Source organism: Leptodactylus fuscus, chromosome 3 (assembly GCF_031893055.1).
Source record: "Leptodactylus fuscus isolate aLepFus1 chromosome 3, aLepFus1.hap2, whole genome shotgun sequence".
Classification (NCBI taxonomy): domain Eukaryota; kingdom Metazoa; phylum Chordata; class Amphibia; order Anura; family Leptodactylidae; genus Leptodactylus; species Leptodactylus fuscus.
Window position 1 is genome coordinate 127,626,866 of NC_134267.1, and position 22,703 is coordinate 127,649,568.

The following is a 22,703-nucleotide window of genomic DNA, read 5'->3' on the forward strand; positions in this document are numbered from 1 at the left end:
CCTGGGGCATATGCAGTGTAATACGCTGCTAGAAAGCTGATAGTGTGCTGAATTCACATTATCAGCTTTCATGATCTGTGCTCCTAGTGAAGAGTTATCGGTGCTGGTACCGTAGCTCTTCACTGTCAGAAGGGCGTTTCTGACAGTCATTCACGAACGCTCTTCCTCACAGTAGCGTATATAGTGCTGTACTGTGAGAGGGGGTGTTGCTTACCACCCAGTGATGCTGAGCGGTGAGGAGGGGGTGTTCCTCACAGTACTGTGCATTAGACGCTAATGTGAAGAAGGGCCTTCCTGACTGACTGTTAGAATCCCCCTTCTGACAACTCTTCACCAGGGGCACAGATTGTGAAAGCTGAGAAAACTCCCCTGTTTTCCTGATCATAGTGGGTCTAAGTGGTCAGACCTCCACTGATCTGCAAGTTATCCCCTATCCTATGCTTTGATTGGAAAACTCCTTTAACTATTAATGACCTATCCTTGGAATAGTGTATCATGATTGACTGTAGAAAATGCTAGTGCTAACTGCCCAATACCTGGCAGGCACTGCTCAACACCCCTAATGGGAAACAAACACGCTAAGGTAATAATACAGTATTTAAAAAAAAAAAAAAAATACATGCCAACATACAATCATTTGAACTCTGTTTTCTATTGTGGCGTAGGGGACCTGGAGATAACAAGTGATTATGAAGATAATCTTGTTTCCCTTAGTCCTAACAGCGGCACAATGTGGGGTATTTCTGCCCCTGTGTGCTGGTAGGACAGGCGGATATTTAATTAGCCAATCAAATGCGTGGCAGGCCCTATAAGAGGGCACAAGAACCTCCCCTCTGCGTGTAAATACAAAAGTACCTCCATAACATTTATATACAGTTTTATACATAAGATATGATTCCCAGGGTGGGAAATCTTGTGCCGCTGTTAGGACTAAGGGAAACAAGATTATCTTCATAATCACTTGTTCCCTGTCGTCCGTACCAGCGGCACAATGTGGGGATATAGCAAGCAGGTCCCCAAGATGGGTGGGACTAACCCATGACCGAACTTAAAACGGTCTGGGCAAAGGCAGTGGAATCTGCCACTTGGTCCTTCAGGCGGTAATGCCAAATGAAGGTGGATTCAGATGCCCAAGAGGCAGCTGCACATATTTGGTCCACAGACAAAGCACTTCTTTCTGCCCGTGAAGTGGACCCTGCCCTGGTTGAATGGGCATGAAGGAAAGATGGAGCCGACAGCCCTTGGGCGGTATAGGCGACTCTAATAGTCTCGGTAACCCACCGGGATATTGTAGCTTTGGCACCCTTGTTTTTCCCCGTGTAGCTGACCAACAGGTTTTCAGTCCGCCTAAAGGGGCGAGTGCGCTGCAAGTATATCTGCAGGCATCTGACCACATCCAGCTTGTGCCATCTTTCTTCTTCAGCAGAAGAAGGGAAAGGAAAAAATACTGGAAGGGAAATCAGTTGGTTCCTGTTTACAGCAGATGGCACCTTGGGACAAAACCCAGGGAGGAACCTAAGCTGTACATGGTCAGAGAAAAAGGTGGTATATGGCTCCTCAGCGGACAAAGCTTGTAGTTCACTAACGCGTTTTGCAGTTGTGACTGCCAATAGCAGCGCCATTTTGCCGGTTAGCGACTTGAGGGAGACCTCTTCCAGAGGTTCAAATGGCTGGCCACATAGGGCGTTCAGGACCGGAATAAGGTCCCATTGGTGGACAGGGGTGTTTACCACCGGTCTCAGCCTAGTTGCCCCTTTAATAAAGGTGCTCACTAAGGAATCCTGAGACAAACGCCTCCCCAGATAGGCGGACAGGGCCGCTACGTGTACCTTGAGTGTGGCCGCAGCAAGACCTCTGTCTAGTCCGTCTTGAAGGAAGTCCAGGATCGCCTCCGTAGGGGGATCGGTGGAGTCCACTTGATGCTGCAGACACCAGGCATTAAAGATGTTACCTATTCGACGGTAGTTCCTGTTAGTCGAATCTGCTCTGGCGCTGGATAGGGTCTTCAAGACGGCTTGTGACAGTCCTCTATTCCTCAATAGGGACTAGTCAACCTCCAGGCTGTCAGGTTGAGTCTCCTCAGATCCTGGCATCTCAACTCTCCTTGGGTTACCAGGTCTGTGAGAGGGGGAAGCCTCCATTATATGCCCTGACTCATTTGTATGAGCTGAACAAACCAAGCCCTTTTTGGCCAGAACGGGATTATGGCTATTCCCGAGGCTTGGTCCTGTCTTATTTTTATCAATACCTTCGGTATGATTGGAATTGGAGGGAATATGTAAAACAGCCTGAACCTCCATGGGATGGACAGGGCATCCACCACCAAGGGATTGTCCTCCTGGTACAGAGAGCAGAAGGTCCCCACCTTGGCGTTGAGTCGGGTAGCCATAAGATCGACCTCCGGGAGACCCCATCTCTGGACGATCTGTTGAAATACGTCTGGATTGAGAGACCATTCTCCTGATACGGTAATACCCCGACTCAGCTGATCCGCTACTATGTTCAGGGAGCCCTTTATGTGAACAGCGGATAACTGGACCAGATTCTTCTCCGCCCAGGCAAATATGAGATTAGTCTCTCTCAGCAAGGTTGGTGACCTGGTGCCCCCTTGTTTGTTTATATAGACTACCTCCGTCGTATTGTCTGACCGGATTTTGACAGACTTGCCTTTCAATTCTGGGGCAAAGTGTACTAGGGCCAGGTACACTGCTCTGAGTTCCTTGAGATTGGATGACCCCAGCTCCGGACATCTTCATCGTCCTTGTACAGTTTTGTCTTGACAATGGGCTCCCCATCCCCACTGGGATGCATCTGTTGTCAACAGGGTCCACACTGTCGGGACCGTGGACCTTCCGTCTTTCAGGTGTATCCACCATCTGAGGGAAAGACGGGTAGCGGGAGAAAGGCAGATCTTCTTGTGCAATCCCCGTGGAGACCTGTTCCAGGTTCTCAACACTTCCATCTGCAGGGGACGCAAATGCCCTAAAGCCCAAGGGACCGCCCTGGCCGAGGATGACATCAGGCCCAGGACTCTCATGGCGGTCCGGATGGTTACCTGCCAAGTGCGCAATAGGAATTGTGCACTGGCTTGGATTCTTTCCTTCCTTGGACTGGAGAGGAAGATCTGCATCGCTTCTGAATCCACTATAAATCCGAGGAATTTTCTTCGGGTGGATGGAACTTTTTCGGACTTCTCCCAATTGATAATCCTGACTCCTGTAGGAAGTTGATGGCAAGGTTGAGCTGCTGGAGGAGGGCAGCAGGAGACTGAGCTTTCAGTAGCCAGTCTTCTAGATAAGGGACGATGAAAAAGACCCTGATGTCTGAGGGCCGCGGCGACCGGAGCGATCACCTTGGTGAATACCAGTGGGGCGGATGTGATGCCGAATGGCAGAGCTGTGAATTGATAGTGCTCCCTGTGGCCGGCCATAGAGACGGCAATCCTGAGGAACTTCCTGTGGAAATGAGCAATGGGGACATGTAGATAGGCGTCCTTCAAATCAAGGGTAACCATCACCTCTCCTGGCTGAAGAAACACAGCCACGGAATCCACGGTTTCCATTCGAAATGACCTCTTCCTGATAAACCGATTGAGGTACCTCAGATCTATTATCATCCTCCAGCCCTCGGTGACCTTGGGGACCAGAAAGATGGGGAAGTAGACTCCCAGACCGTGGTCTGAGGCTGGTACATTCTCCAGGGCGCCCTTGGTAACATATTCGGCGACCGAGGCTTCTAGACTGGCCTGCTGAGAAGGTGGAAGAGTTCAGGTGGAAACGAACCGATCTGGAGGTGGAAGATGAAAGTCGATGTGATACCCGTGCTGTATGATCTTCAACACCCATGGGTCTTGGATATGGGTGAACCATGCTCTGGAAAAGGAGGAAAGACATCCTCCCACAGGAAGGGGGGCCACAGGGAGCTGCCCCACGTCAAAACTCAGGCTTCCTCTTGGTGTCCTCCTTGGAAGCGCCATGACCAGCTCCCCTAGGGCGATATCTAGAACGCCGTTGTTGGGAAGGGCATCTATAATTAGAGGAAGAACCTCTGCCTCTAGAGGGAGCACGTCTGCCCCTGGATGCTTGAGGTAGGGACCTTCCCCTACCTTCAGCTAATCCCTCCATAATGGCGTCTAAGCTTTGGCCAAACACCCTTCCCGGCTCAAAGGGGAGAGCACAGAGAGCTGCTTTAGATGCAAAATCTGCCCGCCAAGGCTTTAGCCAAAGGGGTCTACGGGCTGCAGTAGACAATGCCATAGATTTGGCGGAGATTTTTAATTGATGGCGGGAGGATTCCGCCAAGTAATCTGCAGCCCTATAAACTCTTTTCATAGAGGCCAGAATCTCATCTCTGTCTACGCCCGAGTCTATATCCCGCTCCAAGGCGGCTAAGCGGTTGCGCAAAAAGTCACCAAGCATAGAGGAGGCTATAGCCACAGAGGCTTGCGCGGAGGAAGCTGAGTAGACCTTCTTCAGAATGGAGTCCGCCCTATGATCCAGAGGGTCCTGAAGATTTGAACCATCTTCCAAGGGCACCAGGGTTCTGCGGGACAGCTTTGCTACGGCCAAATCCACCTTCGGGGGAGGCCCCCAGGAATCCCACTGGGTAGTGTCAACAGGAAACAAACTCTTGAAGATCCTGGAAAGCAAATGTCCTTTCTCTGGCTGTTTCCACTGCTGCGCCATAAGGTCGGTCAGCGTGGCGTCCGCATGGAAGGCAATATGTCCCCCAGAGGCAGACGTGGAGGCTTCCCCGTCAACATCTCGGCCCACTGTAGACCGGATGGACTTCAGCAGCTTGCCCATTTGTTCATAATGGAACGCAGGTCTGCTGGAAATGACTGAGTCGTCCTCGGAGGAATCATCCTCTGCCACCCGCAGGTGTTCCAAGGGGGAGAGAGACGAGGAACGGTGCTCAGAGCATGGTCTCTTGGTGAGCTGAGACAAGGTGGAATGGATCCCTTTGAGGGAATCATCCTGCAAAACAAAAGGAGAGTACAAGCAAGGGAAAAACTATTTACCCAAGCGATGCCCAAACTCACCATCTCCTTGACCCAGGCCATCATATCTCTGGGAGAGGGCTCCACAGGTGGAGGACCTCTGCACCCGCGACAACGGGCCCACTCATAGCCTGAAAATAGGCAAGTTATAGGACCAGTAGTACCCCACAGGGAACAACCTTTTAAGCCGCTACCTACCATCAGGGAGCGGTGTGTCGCAATCGAAGCAGGAAAGATGTTTCCTCTTGGAAGAGGTTTTCCTCCTACCATCCCCAGGAGGGGTAGTAGAGGATGACATATCCTACAGAGAGAGATAATAGACCATGCAACACTGTCACCATGACATCATACCAGCTTTAAAAAAAAAAGGTAGATCTTACCAGGTCCTGTAGACTGGACAACGAGGTGACGGATCCCAATAAAGTTTGCAAACTGGCAAAGAGTTCAAGATCAATGAACACCACAATCGCACGCCTTCAGCAGATACTGCAGGAAGGTCTCTGACACCAGGCCAGCCAGCCTCTTAATTCTGGCCGGCTGGAAGTGGGCGGAGCCACAATCAAAGCAGGTGAGGCAACCTGCCCAGACAACTACCCCTGTAATCAGGGGTCTGCAAAGATATACATTCCCCCCCCCCCACCAAGAGGCCCTTAACCCGGGCACTTACCCCCACATCTCCCCATCTTTTCCGGCCTTTAATAAGGCCTGAATCTCCCCTGAGCAAGCGGCCACCGGCGCCAGGCCGTTGCCATGGCGCCATGATACTTCCTGCGAAACCGGAAGTGCGCGCTTACAGCGGCCGGCGGGGAACAGGATACACATCAGTGTGGTTCCACCCACCGGCAGTCCGCGTGGCCACCCGAGGCGGCATGCGGAGTCCCCGGACTCTCACCAAAATGTCAGGTAAGTCACAAGGAGCGGGGAAGCGGAGGAGAGGGGGGTAGCCACACATGGCTAACAAGCACCTTCTCCTCGCAGGGCACAGAAGGTGACAAGAAAAAAACAACCGCTCAGGAGGTGAGTAATCCTGCTGAGCTTCTCTAAGAGGACACAAGTCCTCCCACCTGTCCTCTGTCCATACAGGACAGAAAAAAACACGCAGAGGGGAGGTTCTTGTGCCCTCTTATAGGGCCTGCCACGCATTTGATTGGCTAATTAAATATCCGCCTGTCCTACCAGCACACAGGGGCAGAAATACCCCACATTGTGCCGCTGGTACGGACGACAGGGAACAGAATTCTATCTCATCTCAAACGTCCATATGCCAGAATGAGCTAGTGGAGGAAGAATAACCTCTCCCCCCCCACACCCCAAAGCCGCATTTTGAAATACATAAGTGCTTGGCAAGCACTTGTACTACAAATATTTTACACACTGATGCTTGAATGGCTGTGCTACGCTATGGCACATGTGGAATTTGTTGCAGTTAACACCCCAGTACACTGAAGCAGTGAAATCTACTTTTTCACACAAGAATGACACTGCAGATTTCTAAATCTGTAGTCTGTGCTAATTCCATACATCGTTTCTGCACTTCTTTATGATGATGTTTAAATAACTTGCAGCCACCTATATTCTAGTGTAACCTGCTGGGATGCCACATCTTCATGTATCCTGATGTCACAGAGCCACAATAGCAGAGCCTGTGTGGTTTACCCTAATCATATACCAGTGGGAGGCGTGCGGTGACAAGCTGGGCGTGCTGCAATCATAACACTATGATATTAAAGAGGACTAGAGATGAGCGAACACTGTTCGGATCAGCCGATCCGAACAGCACGCACCCATAGAAATGAATGGAAGCACCTGTGACGCTGACTTTGCCGGCGGCTGGCCGGCGTCACAGGTGCTTCCATTCATTTCTATGGGTGCGTGCTATTCGGATCGGCTGATCCGAACAGTGTTCACGCATCTCTAAAGAGGACCTTTCATCACTTGGGGCACATGTGTTTTTTTACCGCCAGTAAGCCAACAGAGTGCTGAATTCAGCGCACTGTCGGCTTTCACGATATGTGCCCCAGATGAAGAGCTGTTGGTGCCGCTACCGTAGTTCTTCACTATCAGAAAGGCATTCCTGACAGTCTGTCAGTAACGCCCTTCCTCACAGTGCTCGCGGAAAAAGGAAATTACTGGCTCCCATTGATTTCAATGGGACATGTTTTTTTGATCCAGAATCTGAGGCGTCTTCCATGTGACATTCTGGACCAAAAAACCCTGTCTGAACCCGGCCTAAGGGGGTTTGTGTGGGTGATACTAAATTTCCTAGAGAGCATTTAGGGCTCTGTAGGAATCTAATTACTGAATAGAGAAGGCTCCTCTGGGACCCCAACCATTATCTGTACAGAGCATAGCCAGCTCTGCTGAGGCAGCAAGGAAGGCAGTGCAGTCTCCCCCCATTGTGCTCTGGAGATATGGAAGCGTCTTTTATACGTTAAGGCTCTATTCAGACAAACTGGATTCTGATCTGTGACAGCCACCTTCCATAGCTGTCACCTGGCTGCCCATCAGATCTTTCTACAAAGCTGCTCCATGAACATCTAGTATAAGTGTGAATTCACATGTCACGTTTGGCAGCGCTACTTATTTCATTAGGGCTTCCACAAATGTAAAGTCACTGTTCACACACAGTTTTCTGCAGGTGGATGTATAAGCGAAATCCGGCTCAAACGCCGCCTCCCATTCATTTCAATGAGAACCAGTAGCAGATTCCTATTGTAGCAGAATGTATAAACCTGCAGAAAACTCCGTGTGAACAATACAAGCCTCTCCTCAGCTCTCCTGTCCCTGCACACTTGTCACTACACTGCGGGGCGCGGACAGTCCCGGTGACATTGCCAATATCTATCCTATACCCTTGTCTCCCAGCCCCCGTAGCCCCGCCTCTCTAAGGGCACGTGCTGCAGTGTCGCACTTCCGGCTGATTCTACTTCCTTTTCCGGCTATCCGGTGTCCTTGTCCTTTTGCAGGAGTCGCATAGGAGCACAGAGTGATCAGGCGGCACCATGTTTCGTAACTTGCAGGTAACTGCGCCGATCTTTGTTATCTGGTCTGCATACAGGGCATGTGTATCTGCAGCGCCTGGAGAGGGCACATGTGGTGGTAGAGGAGGTGTTATAGAGGGCATGTGCTGGTAATGGTGGGAAAGCTTGTGCCTGTATACGTGCACTTTCTGCCCCTGCAGTGCAGAGCTCGGTAACCGTGTCCCCGCTGAGTGTATGGTACAGCCGGGCAGGTCCTGTGTACGTGCGCTCACTACTTCCTGCTCTCCAGGCAATGTCATGCAGTGTCCGTGATCTGTGCACTGTCCTCTGTACACCTTCACTATATATGGAGCAGCTGACTCTTATTCCTGCCACCTCTGCTTCTCATCCATCCTCCTACATTTCTCTACTTCTGTAACGGTTAGAGACTGCACACCCTATCAAGTGTGGAGGACTGCGGGGTAGACAGTGGGCTGAGCCCCCCCATATGCCTCACTGATGGCATATACACATCCTCAAGTGGGGATCCTTATTATAATGTGTTTTATATCCTGTGTGATCACTGAACTAGGTGCTTAGGTGAGATACCATCAAGTCTTCAGTGTGTGGTGTGCTCAGCTCTGCATGTCTTACAAGAAATGCTGGATATGAGCAATCGCACACAGGAGTTTATATAGAGAGTACTTGGAGGCGGATGAGCTCGCTCTTTATTTTACTCCGGTACTGCTTCAATATGATTAAGATGCATACGTTTTTTTTCTTCTTGTCCAATTCTATACAAACCCCACCAAATAAGATTGTGATGTCCTCTTCAGACGTCATATATACAGAGCTGTTCTCTCCTAGTTCTATGCAGGCATCGTGCTTGTATACGTGAGTACTAGGACCTGGTGAATCTGTCATAAGACACATCACACCCACAAGGACATTTAGACGTAATGGCATTCATGTTCCTCCCTATTCTACCTCAGCGCTCTCCTTCTAGCGTTCAGTCTGAGGTACACATTGGAGGGTTTGCCACAGAAGGCCTGATCTATCCCACTTTATGGGGACATAGTGGTATAGGGAGTGCCACTTAGTATGTATGTATTCATTGGCACTTAGTATGTATGTATTCATTGGATCCCTCTGTATAGAATGGTGTAGTTGACTAGTTGTTGTTCTGATGAAGGGCAAAAGGACACTTTTGGCTCCTGTCTATGGATTTGTTTGGAGTTATCTCCAATCATTTTCCAAGCATTTATCTCCAACATATATACATAATGTGATGTGAACTAAGTCTTATTCTTTAAAGAGGTTTTCCAAGACTTGCATATTGTTGACCTATCATGAGGGTAGATCAGCAATATGTAATCGGTGGGAGTCCAATACCTGAGCCCCCTAGTGATCAGCTCTGTTTGGAGAGTCCCGCTGTCTTATCTCTGTGCTTATGACATCACACTCACAAGTTGCCTGGTACAGGAGTAGCTCAGTCCTACTCAAGTGAATGGGGATGAGCTGCAATACCTACACTATGTATAGTCTTCTAATTGATATTTACACTCTGCAGCTGCCTCAACTGTCTGCTTTGTGGGGTCCTGGGTGTCAGCCCCTACCAGCCAGATGATATGGATAGCTCATCAATAGTTAACGCTCAGTAAACTCATTTAAAGTTGATTTTATATACACAGATTTATGACCAGTATATAAGCCCAAGAAAACCCCCTTTCAAGGCTTTTCAGCTAATTGCCATAGCAATAAAATTCTAACTTTCATGAAAATGGAGCTGCGATGCAGAATAAAAAAGGCATCTCTGGTGTGTGTAGAATCAGCCCTACAAGATACGGTCATTAGATTCTTACTGATTTTCATGCTGGCAGACTCCTTTGACAGTATTTGTGTGGAAATGACCTTATCATTTCTTTCATTTAATCGTTGACCCAGGTCCATATTATCCACCTGAGTTCTTGTTACAATAACTTCTTATGCCTGTTATTTCCTCTTTAGAGTATAGTAATATGTTCCAAACCTGCTCCTTCGGTTGTTTCTCTGACTGATCTCTAAAGTGTTTTTACACTTATTGGGAAAACAGTTGGAGTAAATTACATAGAGACTACTGCTCAGGAAAAGAGAGGTCAACTGTATAAGATACAATCCAAGTCTGTGGCAACCCATTGCAGAAAAATGCAGTGGTAGCGCCCTGTGTTTAAGCAGTGCATGTATTTTGAGATGGTGAGCTTATGAGGTGCTCTTACCATTTGGGAGAGAGTTTATATGAAGTGTTTGCTTATAGTGACATTGCTGACTTGCAGTCTCTCGTTTCAGGCCCTCCGTCAGGTATCGCAGAGGACGTTCAGTAGCTCCACCCGGAGGTCACTGGAAAACAAGGTTCCAGAAAAGCAGAAGTTATTTCAGGTAATGACTGCAGTTTAGATTAGTTTTTATATTGAATGTGGATTATTTTCTCACCTCTTTTAGATCAGATGGATACATAACATACTTTTGGCAATATAGTGTGAAATCTGAATAGTAACCTAGATGGACATCCAATTCCTAACCATATGAATTAAAGGAGTTGGCCAGAAATATATTATTTATGGCCTATCCTTAGGATACACCATACATAACTGTGTCTAATTGATACTTCCACTTCAATTTCAAGACAAAACGAGTCACTATCTTTGGGTGGCCATAAGATAATGGCGATTGCCTGATTTTACGGTTCTCCTTGCAAAGGTTGGGTGCGGTAAATATTCGATTCCCCTCCCACCTTCCCTGGCGCTTTTTTTTTACAACATTAACTATGCGGCAGAGGTATTCGATCGAATATACTTGCTCATCTCTATTCAGTATAGTTCTTTGCTAAGTTGTGTTCTAGTGATAAGGGCTGCTTGTGTGGGTTCCAGTGGCTAGAGTCAGCATGATAGTCGGTGGGATTTGCCAAAAGTGGAATTTCTGTAACAGTTCTAGTCTCTGTGAATGTTCTACACTTTAACGTTATTCTATGTTTAAACTGCAATGAGTTATTTGTGTTTTCATGAATAGCAGATAATAGTATGGACTCTGCTTTCTCTTGCAGGAGGATAATGGCATTCCAGTTCACCTAAAGGCAGGAACTGGGGATGTTTTGTTATACCGACTGACCATGGGGCTTACAGTTTTTGGTAAGTTACCGTATTTTTCGGACTATAAGATGCACTGGACTATAAGACGCACCTAGGTTTTAGAGGAGGAAAATAGGGGAAAAAAATTTTGAAGCACAAAATGGTACAATATTTAATATATGGGAGTTGTAGTTTTGCAACAGCTGCAAGGCCATATTGACAGGTGGCCCTGCAGCTGTACGGGGATGCATAGAGCGTTTTTTTGCGGGGTCAGATGTACTTTTTAGTTATACCATTTTAGGGAATGTCTATTACTTAGATCACCTTTTATTTAAATCAGAGGCAAAACCCGGCAGGTTTAGCACTTTTGATTTTGACGTTCACCGTACAGGAAAAATATTAGTAGACCTGGCATTTTTGGACACAGGGATTCCTAATGTGTATGTGTTTCACAGTAATTTCTACTTTAATAAGTATTCTAGGGAAGGGAGGTGAATTAGAAGTTGTTTTTATTTTATTTTTGTAAAGATTTTTTTTTTTTTTTTTAAATTATTTATTAGTTTCTCCTAGGGGACTTGAACCTGCAATGATTTGATTGCAAGTCCCATAGACGGCAATACAAGTGTATTGCCGTCTATTGGAGACTCTCTTCATTACTATTGCGGATGGTCATGGACCAGCCGCAATAGTAATATAGCAGTGACAGACCTGGGAGCCTTCAGTAGGCTCCCGGATGTCACCAGAACAGGTCGGCTCCTATGATATCGCCACGCAGAAGCCAGCCTGCAACTTTACAGGTACGGGGCTGGTGGGGACCGGCCCCGGGGGGGGTATTTTACACTTTGGGGGGAAGGGGGGGATTAAGTTTTTATGCCCGCATAAAATGCATTCTAATTGCGGGCATTAGCTGCGGGCCTCCGCGTATAGCGGAAACCCGGTTGGTATGGCAGCCGCTTTGCAGCAGCACGGCAGCCATTACAGACCCATCAACCGCTGTAATAGAACGACGGATGACGGGGAGAGTTTTAGACACAGGTGCCAGGGCCTGCGGCATCGCTACACTCCTGTCTTACAGGAAGCCAGCAGTGGCGGCAGCGTGGCGATGCTGCATTCCGCTCCTCCCTCCTCCATATTCGGACTATAAGACACACCCTCATTTTCCCCCCAAATTTGGGGGAAAAAAGTGCGTCTGATAGTTTGAAAAATACAGTACATATTTTTTAGCAGCAGTGATCATGGTTGAATTATTTGCCCCCTTACAGACTTTTTTTTTGTTTTTGCACATTTGTCACATTTAAATGTTTTAGATTATCAAGCAAATCTGTATGTCAGAGAAACCGGAGTGAATGCAAAAAGCACTTTTTAAATGATGACTTAATTTATTGAGGGGGAAGAAAGCTGTCCCAAATAACCGTATGTGAAACATAGGGATTATTTGAGGATTATTTTAGGCTAAGTTCACATCTATGTTGGAGTCTTCATAGGAGACTGTGCTACAGATTCTGCCGAAAATCGTCAGAGAAAAAAGTCCTCTCTGTCGTTTTCAGCATAAAAATGAAATTTATTAAAAGCATTCTATCAATAAAACACAGGTTTAAACTAAAAGCATGTAGGAATAGTCATTGTAAAGACTATTCATCTCTTATCTTTGTCTTGAAGGTCTATGCCACTGTTCTTGAATTTTTCTTCATTTTGCTCAGAAAGCACAGAGGGCAATCCCCTTGTGCTCTGAGCACAGCATTGTCATCCATTCCAGCACCACCTTTCTTCTGCTGTCGAGCATTTTTTTCCTTCTCACCGGAGACCACCACAAAATGGCCAACGGAACAGCCGACTGCGTGTGTCCATCGGCCATTTTGTTGTGGAGTGTAACTTCATTACACTATTACTATTACTACGTCCTTTTAGTTTAAAACGTGGTTTGAATGATAGAGTCCCTTTAATGAAAAGTTTATCAGGAATTACAAAGAAGCCTTTTCCTGACATGATATTTTAGTCTATGCTAGTGTTTCCCAACCTTTTCAGGTGCTCCTAAGGAAAAACTTGAAGAACAATTTTCTCAGGGTGACCCTACCAAATAATTTTAACCAAAGAACGTCGTAATGACGCAGACAAGGTTGCATGAAGGCATGCTTTCCTCCCAACCACAGTGTTACAGCCTCCTGGAAGGTTCCTCAGGCACTCCTGTTGGGAATCGCTGGTTATGCTAAACATAAACTTCATGAAAACTGCTCAAAAACAGCAAACATTATAAAGCACATCTCGCCCACAGGATATAGCCAATATGCAATGCCATTTATTATTGTGAGAAGGTTATCACAGTTTGGAATACTAATAAGTTTGGAATACTAATAGTTAATTTTGAAACGCTAAATTAAACTGCTTAAAAGGGAGTGAGCAACATAAATTGGGAGTCCAAAAACTCATCCCTTTCCTGAAACTGTGATCAAAAGCCTAAAATGAAATGTTCTACGTTTTGTAAACGGCCACTTATTGAGCCATCTTGGCCAGTCAGCATAGACAGTCTGCACTTTACACAAGAAGTCAGTCCTTTGGACAAAGAGCACTAGTATGTTCATCCTGTAGTCTCTTCACCACACTTTTACGAGTATATGTGGAAGGTGTATAGTTGGTTGTAGCTATAGATTACTGATTTGTACTTTGTTGTAATATACATATATAATATTAATCTTATTTTATTTTTTCTCTAGGAACTGGTTACTCCTTGTTTGAGATTTTCAAGGCTTCATTTCCTAAAAAGCAGAATTAATTCCATCTTCTTTCATTTCCAAATCTGTCCAATTGTATGTGATGCATCAGGGATTGTTCTGTCCTTGTCATAATGACCTCATTTAATGATGGGAACAATATTTATTAAAATGTACTGTAAAGGCTGCTAAAAATAAAGCGGTTTTGCAATACTATTCTCAGTGTGTCTGACTTTAGATTTCTGAAATCTATAAGCTGGGTCTATACAATGTCTCCTTAGGTATATCCCACCTACCTACCGCTGAAGCAGTTTAATAGCTCTACGAGATGGCTGTGTCAGAGAAGTGTTTCCATCTCTGGCTTGAAAATGATTTTAAATGATACAGTTATTGAAATTTTATAACTAGATACCAAATTGTTGCATATTTACTTTCATAGGAATACAATCACTTATTTCTTTTTTTGTGATTTAGTCCCAGTTCACATCTGCGTTCAGGTTTTTATTTGCGGAGTCCGCTTGGGGATCCCCCAAACGGAAATCTATATGCATTAAAAAGTGGTTACCTAAGGAAACCACACGGACCCCATAGAGAATAATGGAGTCTGTGTGTTTTTTTGCACTATTCATGCGGAGAGAGAAGTGATGGATGCATGACTTTTCTCTCTTAATGTTTCGTGTGGAATCCACATGGACCCCATTATAGTCTATGGGGTCAGTGGGTTTCTTAGGTAAAAGCTTTTCAATGCATTTAGGTTTCCGTTTGGGAAGGGGGGTCCCCAAGTGGACTCCCCGAACAGAAACCTGAATCTCGATGTGAATAGGGCCTTAGAGAAGTTTTGCTGTGTCTCTCTGACCTTGGTTGTCAGCCGTTTATGAAGGTGTCTGAGCAGGAGTTGGGCTGTGGAAAAGTAGAGGAGTCCTCTAGTCCATTGACCACAATATTCTCCCCAAATAAAACTTTCAAAACATGCAGCAAATAATTCCTCAATGTCATACCTCCCTAGATGAAGAAGGAATATCTACACTCAAAGATATCACATGTGAGTCACTGAACTTATAAAGGACTAGCCACTGCCCGCGAATTTGTCTGCGTGTTGTTGATGTCGATGATCCACCTGTATTCAGCAAATTGCTGCCATCAATGGTTCGCCTGCTGCTAAAATTGTTCCTTGTGCCATGCCTTTTTTTTTTTTTTTAATTGCTCGCACATTTTTCATTTCTCTCTGGACCCAATTCTGAAGTCGTGGGCAGAAGTTAGTATTAACGTAAATTAATAGGAGTTGTGAAGCCACGTCATTTACCGTTGCTAAAAAGTATTTTGTGTGTTAATCGAGGTTGCAAACTATGTGCCAAATTTCATCCAAATCCGTTCAGCCGTTTTTGCGTGAAGGAGTAACACACAAACATCCAAACACAAACTTTCACATTTATAATATTAGTAGGACTATTCCACTCTTTTGGTATGTTACACAGTGGCTCAGTGGTTAGCACTGCAGCCTTGCAGCGCTGGAGTCCTGGGCTCAAGTCCTGCCAAAGGCAAAAAACATCTGCAAGGAGATTGTATGTTCTCCCTGTGTTTGTGTGGATTTCCTCCCATACCCCAAAGATATACTGATAGGGGAAAAATGTACATTGGGAGCCCTATATGGGGATCACAATCTACAAAAAAAAAAAAAAAAGGTAGTGTTGGCTTTAGACACCATAGGGCATTGAAGGGGCCCAAGTTTTGAAAACTGCCAATGGTGGCAGACTAATACTGTGAGTTTTTTCCTCAATCATGACAGCTACCTCCGCAAACCACTGAGCAAAACGTCTGATCACGTACGTAAATGTGTTTCCTTTTCTAATTTTATAAATTTGTACAGACTTGTAGAAACCAGATTTTTGTGTTTCCCATTATGGAGTATGCTATGTAGATACAGGAGAAAGAATTTGAGCCCTTTGTACTTTACAATGCTATGACATAATGTGGAAATTGTGATGAGCCTGAAGAATGTTGTAGTCTTGTCCTCTGCACACGTCTATCAAGTTATTCTATCCTCAGTTCTGTGGCTAACTCGGGAAGATTAGCAGCGTTTTTGCGAAGCTCAACCACAAAAACATTTTATACCCACAAGAATGTTATAGACGGACAATTAATGACTGGAAATATTGACATTGCACAAAATGCTTCTTCAGCTTTTTCCAACTGGAGGAAACAGGAAAACTGAAACCATATTTGAAATTTGGTATTTACAAGGATTTTATTATAGACAATGGACTTCCAGGATCTATTAATCCTTCTGCATCTATAATGCATCCAGAATGGCTTCAGACCATTTTACTTCTAATACATTTTGTTATGTAAGAGCCTTGTGCTAATATAAAAAAAAAAAATAAAAAATCTCCAATCATTCTGCACTCAATACCCCATACGGACAAAGTGAAAACCAAATGTTAGAAATCTTTGCAAGTTTATTGAAAAGGAAAAACTAAAATATTTACTCAGTACTTAGCTGAAGTATCTCTGGCAGCGATTACTGGCTCCAGTCGTACATGTGATGCCACAAGGTTTGCAAACCTGGATTTGGACTATTTTTTTCTTTTTTTTTTGCCATTCCTCTTTGTAGAGCCTCTTAAGCTAGATTTCACAACAGTTAAATCTGTCAATGTTACCACACGGCAACATTAATTTCACTGTCAGCGAATAGCAGCTATACTCGTGACCGTTATGGAGGATTCATGAAAATGGCCACCGACGGCAGGGTTCATCTAGCCTTAAGTTTCTTGGCTTTTGTCGGTGAACAATCATTTTCAGGTCTCTTCATAAATGTTCAATTGGATTTAAGTCAAAGCTGTGGGTGGGCCACTCAAGAACATTCACAGAGTTATCCCCATGCCTCTTCTGAGTTGCCTTAGCGGTGTGCTTGTTGTAAGGTGTCTCTTGAGACTAGCGTGAGGTTCAAAGCACTCTGGATTTCAATAAAAAAATCTCTATACTTTACTCCATTCAGCTTTCTATCAACCCTGACTAGTTTCCATGTCCCAGCCAACTTTGAAGCTGTCCACCACCTCGCCTCACTGTTGGGTTGGTATTGGGCAGGTGAGGAGCAGTGCCTGCGTTCCTCCAGACATGACTCTTAGGGAGCCTTCACACGGAGTATACGCTCCGCTCATTCTGAACGGAAAACACGTTCAAAATGAGCGTGTGAAAAATGAGATAAAAAAAATGTAATCTTGGTGTCAACAGACCAATTTCTGTTTCCCACACAGTCCTTTGATTTTTTTTTTTTTTTTTGCTAATTTCAGACAGACGTTCTTGTTTCCCATGGCAGAGATTAAAGAGGAATTCCTCTACGTTTTCTGTAGCTATATCTAGCCACAGGCTACCTGCAAGGCATCGGCATTGTGTTGCGACCTTTTGCTGCTGATTATATCCAGATTAATGGTCCTAATCCGCAGGGAGTCTCGAGCCGCACAATCTATGGCGAGATCGATCAGGGTGCTTATTTTTTCAGCAATCTACTGAGATATTTTCAATTGGAGGCAGATTCTGTTGCAGAATCTGTCCCCAACTCGCAGCAAGTTCCTCTGTTCCTCTGGCATTTTTACTCTAGTCTTAATTCATTCTCTCACTGCCACACAATGTGCCTGAATTATTAAATGGTCTCTAACTTTTCATATAACTTAGTCTCATTGTGTGTGATTCTAGACCAAAATGTAATGTACTGTAATTGAAAATTTTGCTGCTTTCTGTCTGACAGATCTCTCTAAGATTACTGCCACTAGATGTCTCCCTTCTAGCCAATATGCTGTGCACTCTGTAACTAGAGAAGTCCCATACATAGATACATTAACCCCTTCCTGCTGGTGACATTTTTTTTATTTTAAGTTTTGACTCTAAGAAAGCAGCGGTGCTGTTAACACAATATTACTGACATGGTCTACCTATGTGATGTTACTAGATGGCTGTGTCCTACTGGTGCCCATTTGGCCATGTCCATAACAACCTCTTTAAAGACATCATCTACGTGTTTATTGTTGGCCCCCTGTCTATGTCTGCTATGTCACTACCCATTATGGAACCTTAAAATGGACACAGCGAGCCTTTATTTTGTGCTGCTTCTTCACCTTAGTGAATTTATAGGTCCCACTCCATTGGAGTATAACCCATATCCCTACCTGTGAAATACCTTATGATGTTACCACCCATTCCTATATAATAAATCATTGCGAAGCCTTAGGAAGAGAGATGAACCCATGTTACCTTACTGTATAATTTAATACCAGAGGAATGATTGCCTGCCATAAACTATATAGCCAACATTATGTGGACACCCTCCTAAGTATTAAGGTTTTGCAGCCGCACCCATTGTACACTGCCATGCACACTCCACACACAGACATTGGTAGTGGTATATAGCACTGTATAATGAAATTTATTGGAGGAAATGAAATACTATGGGGCTGTGTGTGGGGGTTAGGGCCTTATATTTAGTTAAAGCTAATATTAATGTTACAGTATTCAAAAACATTTTAGTCATCTTTTCCTGATCCAAAATGACTGTTCCAGTGCAGGAAGTGAGGTTCATAAAGACAAGCTTTGAAGGGTGTAAGGTGGAGGAACTTGAGTGTCCTACACAGAGCTCTGACTGCAACTCCAGCAAACAGCTTTGGGATAAGGTAAAAAACCCACCACAATATTCTTGTGTTCTCATGTTTGGTTGGGATTTTAGGTAGGATTCACACTACCGTTGGATTCCATTTAAAAAACAAACAAAAAACGGACAGTAACTGATGGGAGGCTTTTTTTTTTTTTTACCTATTGCTTTCAATTTGTTAACGCGTGTACGCTTAACGCGCGTAACACATTGAAAGCAATAGGTAAAAAAGCCTCCCATTGAGTTCAATGGGCAGCGCGTGTAAGACGGAGCCCATTGAACTCAATGGGATTCAGTTTTACAGCGCTTCTTTTTTACATGAGTTTTGTGGCCAATTCAGTGCTTAAATTGTAAGTTACTGGAAAACCCCTTTAGGTTAAAGAGGACCTTTCATGGTTCGGGGCACAGGCAGTTCTATATACTGCTGGAAAGCTGACAGTGCGCTGAATTCAGTGCACTGTCTGCTTTCCCGATCTGTGCCCCAGGTAAAGAGCTTTCGGCCCCGGTACGGTAGCTCTTTACAGCTCTTTACAGTCAGAAGGTCCTTCTGCCCAGCAGCGCCTATCGCGCTGCACAGTGTGAGCAGGGAGGAACGCCCCCTCTCCTCCTGATAATACTTGTCTATGGACGAGCACTGTGAGCAGAGGGAGGGGGCGTTCCTCCCGCTCACACTGTACAGAGCGATAGGCGCTGCTTTGAAGAAGGACTTTCCTGACTGACTGTCAGGAATGCCCTTCTAGTAAAGCGCTACGGTACCAGGACCGTAAGCTCTTTACCCAGGGCACAGATCGGGAAAGCCGACAGTGTGCTGAATTCAGTGCACTGTCAGCTTTCCAGCAGTATATAGAACTGCCTGTGCCCCGGACCATGAAAGGTCCTCTTTAAGGCCAAATATAACGAGCCACAGCCAAAAACCGCTGCGGAAAAGACTGCGTTAGAAACGCATCACATATTTTTCCACAGCATTTTTTTACAAAAACTTGACAGAGGAAAACTTTTCTTGCCATTTTCTGCCTGTATTATTTGTAATGGAGGTATAGTTGACATGCTGTAATTTACAAAAGCATAAGTGTTTTTGAAATCGCAGAATTTCCGTTGCAGTTTTTATTCTGCATTGTGTGGATGGGATTAACCAGAATCCCATCCACTTTGCAGGCACTATAAAATGCAGCACTTCTTGCGATTTCACGTGAGGCCTTGGCCTTAAAGTATCTTAATTGTAGATTTTCATACCTGTATTGGAATATGATTGGTTGCTATAAATTACTAGTAGAATTGCCTTTATGGGGGATACAATAAATATTTGAACCCACTTTGGGCCTTCATAGTAGCAGATGGGTCATGAAAACATTGTATCTATTAACAGCTTCCATTCTAGTAAAATCCAAGCACATACTTAGCAATCTGCAAATATGAGCTGAATGCTATATAAAAATTGTTTATAATTATTTTCCCAGTGCCTGCTGGTATGCTGTGATAAATGACTGTTAGTAAACTTGTGGCTTTTTAGTTTCTTATGTTGCTTACATAAGTGTGTTATTGGTATTGTCATTAACTCTGCTAATGTTTATGTGACTGTGGCCAGAGATGGAGCAGCCGTTCCAAGTCCTGTATTGAAATTATGATTACCAAAAAGTTTATAAACAGGATTCACATTCACAAGAAAGAAGTTAGATCTTTGTGTAAATAACTGATTGTATGTATGAAAAGGCCAAAAAGCCAGGATTAAAGGAAAATAATACGGAGCAGGAACACTGATTAGATTTTTTAACAAATGCAAATGAGTCCAAATCTCGTTATGGGAACAGTACATTCTTTGACTATTTTTAGAGGTTTTAGGAACATTTCACAATAAGTTAAACCATAGGGCTTATTCTGCGAAAAGAGGGTTATTAACATAATGTTTGTCCACAGTCACCAGGAAGCTTTTTAATAGTTGCCATACACTGATAACAAATAAAGGGGATCTGTCAGGTCCAAATGCCTCCCAAACTGGGGAAGGATCCCCAAACTAGAGTAATCATCATTTTAGAGATAAATCTGCAATGGCATCAAAGGTGGATCTGATATGCTCGGTATAGTAAGTGTTCTGACTTATCTCTGAGATTGCACCATTAGCTGTGATTGTTATTTTCTGCTTCTGTATGACTGTAGGCAAACATGGTCTACCTCCCTTGTATGCACTGCTCTTATTATACTGCTGGGAACGGTGATTGACTGCAGCGCTCGAGTCGATGTCACAACACTGCTGCAGATGCTCGGTTCACAAACAGAGGGCGGAGGTGACAGCCAGCCCATTACAAGAATGGAGGGGAGGAAACATGGAAACATCAGTGCATTTTTATGTTTTAACTCTCCCCTGCTAAATTGGCTATTAAAGGGATTCTACCATTAAAATCACATTTTTTCTCAATAACATGTAGGAATAGCCTTAAGAAAGGCTATTCCTCTCCTACCTTTAGATGTCTTCTCCGCGCCGCCGTTTGGTAGAAATCCTGATTTTTATCTGTATGTAAATGAGTTCTCTCACAGCACTGGTGGCGGGCCCCAGCGCTCAAACAGCACTGGGGGCGTCCCCAATGCTGCAAGAGAAATCTCCAGCGCTGCCTTCATCTTCTTCAGGAACGTCCTCTCTGCGCGTCTTCTTCCGGAGCTGGGCTTCTAGGCCTTACTAATTGAGAATGTGGCTCAGGTGTAAGGATTACTTGTGGCACAGTAACCCTTTCATGACATCTGCCTTACTATTATGGTGGATCACAGGTTTTTGAACATGGCAGCTTTTTAATAGCTGGGTGGCCGTCATATCCAACGGGTCTGTATGACATTGCAATGTCTGCCTGACATAGAGGACTATTTCCTCCACCAATTTCAGATTAAAAATGATAGCGAATGGGGTCTGCTGAGCTTTGTGTGTAACCACCAATATGGCGTTCCGACTCTCCATTGTTCTGCCCACTGTCAGCCCCGGGATTATATAATACCCAAGGAACGCTGAAGCAGGTATTCATTAAACTAAAGACACAGTACCAATTTAACAGCCTATGAAGTGGCAACCTCGGACTCATGGCAGAGGTTCTGCCAAAGGTGATCTACTGACGGGGTCTTACATAGGGCACAGCAATTGCCTTATCACAAGATTGCCAAAGCTTGCTTCAGTCCAGGTCGGGTAAGGAAGGGCTCAGGGTCATAGAGACGTATGATGCAGCTCATTCTGAAGTGATGGAAGTGCTTAGACAGTACTAGAACATTCTGCGGTCTGGCCCAAATGTGGGTCTCCATTTGACGAGATGGTTAATAATCATATACAGGAGGTGTCTTAGGGACAAATTAGTCCATAGCCATTTATAACCCGTGACAACACTTGGCTACAAAGAAGTGCAGATTCTCTGGTAGGGGCATATCGCTATGGGTCGTGTAAGGCCTGCAGCTTCATACAGCAGGGTAGATCCTTTATGAGTAACAATACAAACAGAAGATTTCACATTAAAAATGTCATTAATTGTAAGACCTTGGGTGTTGTGTCTTTGATGACATGCTCCTGCGGAATTCAATATGTGGGAAAGACCATTAAAGAATTCCGCAGGAGGATTAGAGATCACGTCAAGTTAAGCCTTTAGGGTTTAAATAAGGGGATATCATACACCTGGTTTATTGAATAATAGATATGGATCACAGGTTATAGAGGCTATTTACTAGAATTGCATGGATCTGGGCGGTTTATCCTCCAATAGATTATCCCCATGGTTGTGATGCCTTGGAAATGTATCCAATGCGAGTGGGTGTTTGGATTTATGGCCTATATATATGTAGTGAGTCTGCGGCATTTCTTCTCTATTTATCTTAGTCATTTTCCCCTTTGGCTTATGCTACATCTCCTGTGGTAATTTATCTGTTGCAATATGTTGGATGTCCTCAAACTATACGGTTCATGGGAGAATTTCTCAATATTTCTTTTGGTCAACATTATTTACTTTGTCCTTCAATGTAGTACCATTGGGTACTTTTGCGATTTGTGGGATGCCTTATTCAGATTGAACCATTATCCACTATTCGGCCATCCTTCTTTGCTATAGATGATTGGATTGTGATAAACTCCTGCTTATTTACTGTTGTGCAATTGCTGTGGCCGGACTCAAACGCATTCAGCCATGTCCTGCCACCTGATTGGTGAGTGGGAGTTGCAATAGGTATGGCTCCTTCTTTAAGAAGCCGGCTCCTCCAATCCCTCATACGGCCGCATATCAGTGCCAGAGAGGGGAGCAGGAGGTTATACTAGTTATCCTTACCAAC

The 22,703-nt window shown here is 44.7% G+C and overlaps 1 protein-coding gene across 1 annotated transcript; it reads left to right on the forward strand.

Moving 5' to 3' along the window:
* The first annotated feature begins 7,909 nt into the window (after window positions 1–7,909).
* On the forward strand, window positions 7,910–13,987 carry COX7A2 (cytochrome c oxidase subunit 7A2). The gene is made up of 4 exons (XM_075266666.1): window positions 7,910–8,019; window positions 10,285–10,374; window positions 11,039–11,123; window positions 13,775–13,987. Exons 1-4 carry the CDS (start codon window positions 8,002–8,004, stop codon window positions 13,831–13,833), a joined length of 252 nt encoding a protein of 83 aa, XP_075122767.1. The 5' UTR covers window positions 7,910–8,001; the 3' UTR covers window positions 13,834–13,987.
* Window positions 13,988–22,703: the final 8,716 nt, after the last annotated feature.

Bases quoted from the DNA above. Each gene is read 5' to 3' on its own strand.
- COX7A2 (XM_075266666.1), top strand. The intron at 10,375-11,038 runs GTAATGACTGCA...TTTCTCTTGCAG, and splicing joins AAAAGCAGAAGTTATTTCAG to GAGGATAATGGCATTCCAGT. The intron at 11,124-13,774 runs GTAAGTTACCGT...TTTTTTCTCTAG, and splicing joins CATGGGGCTTACAGTTTTTG to GAACTGGTTACTCCTTGTTT.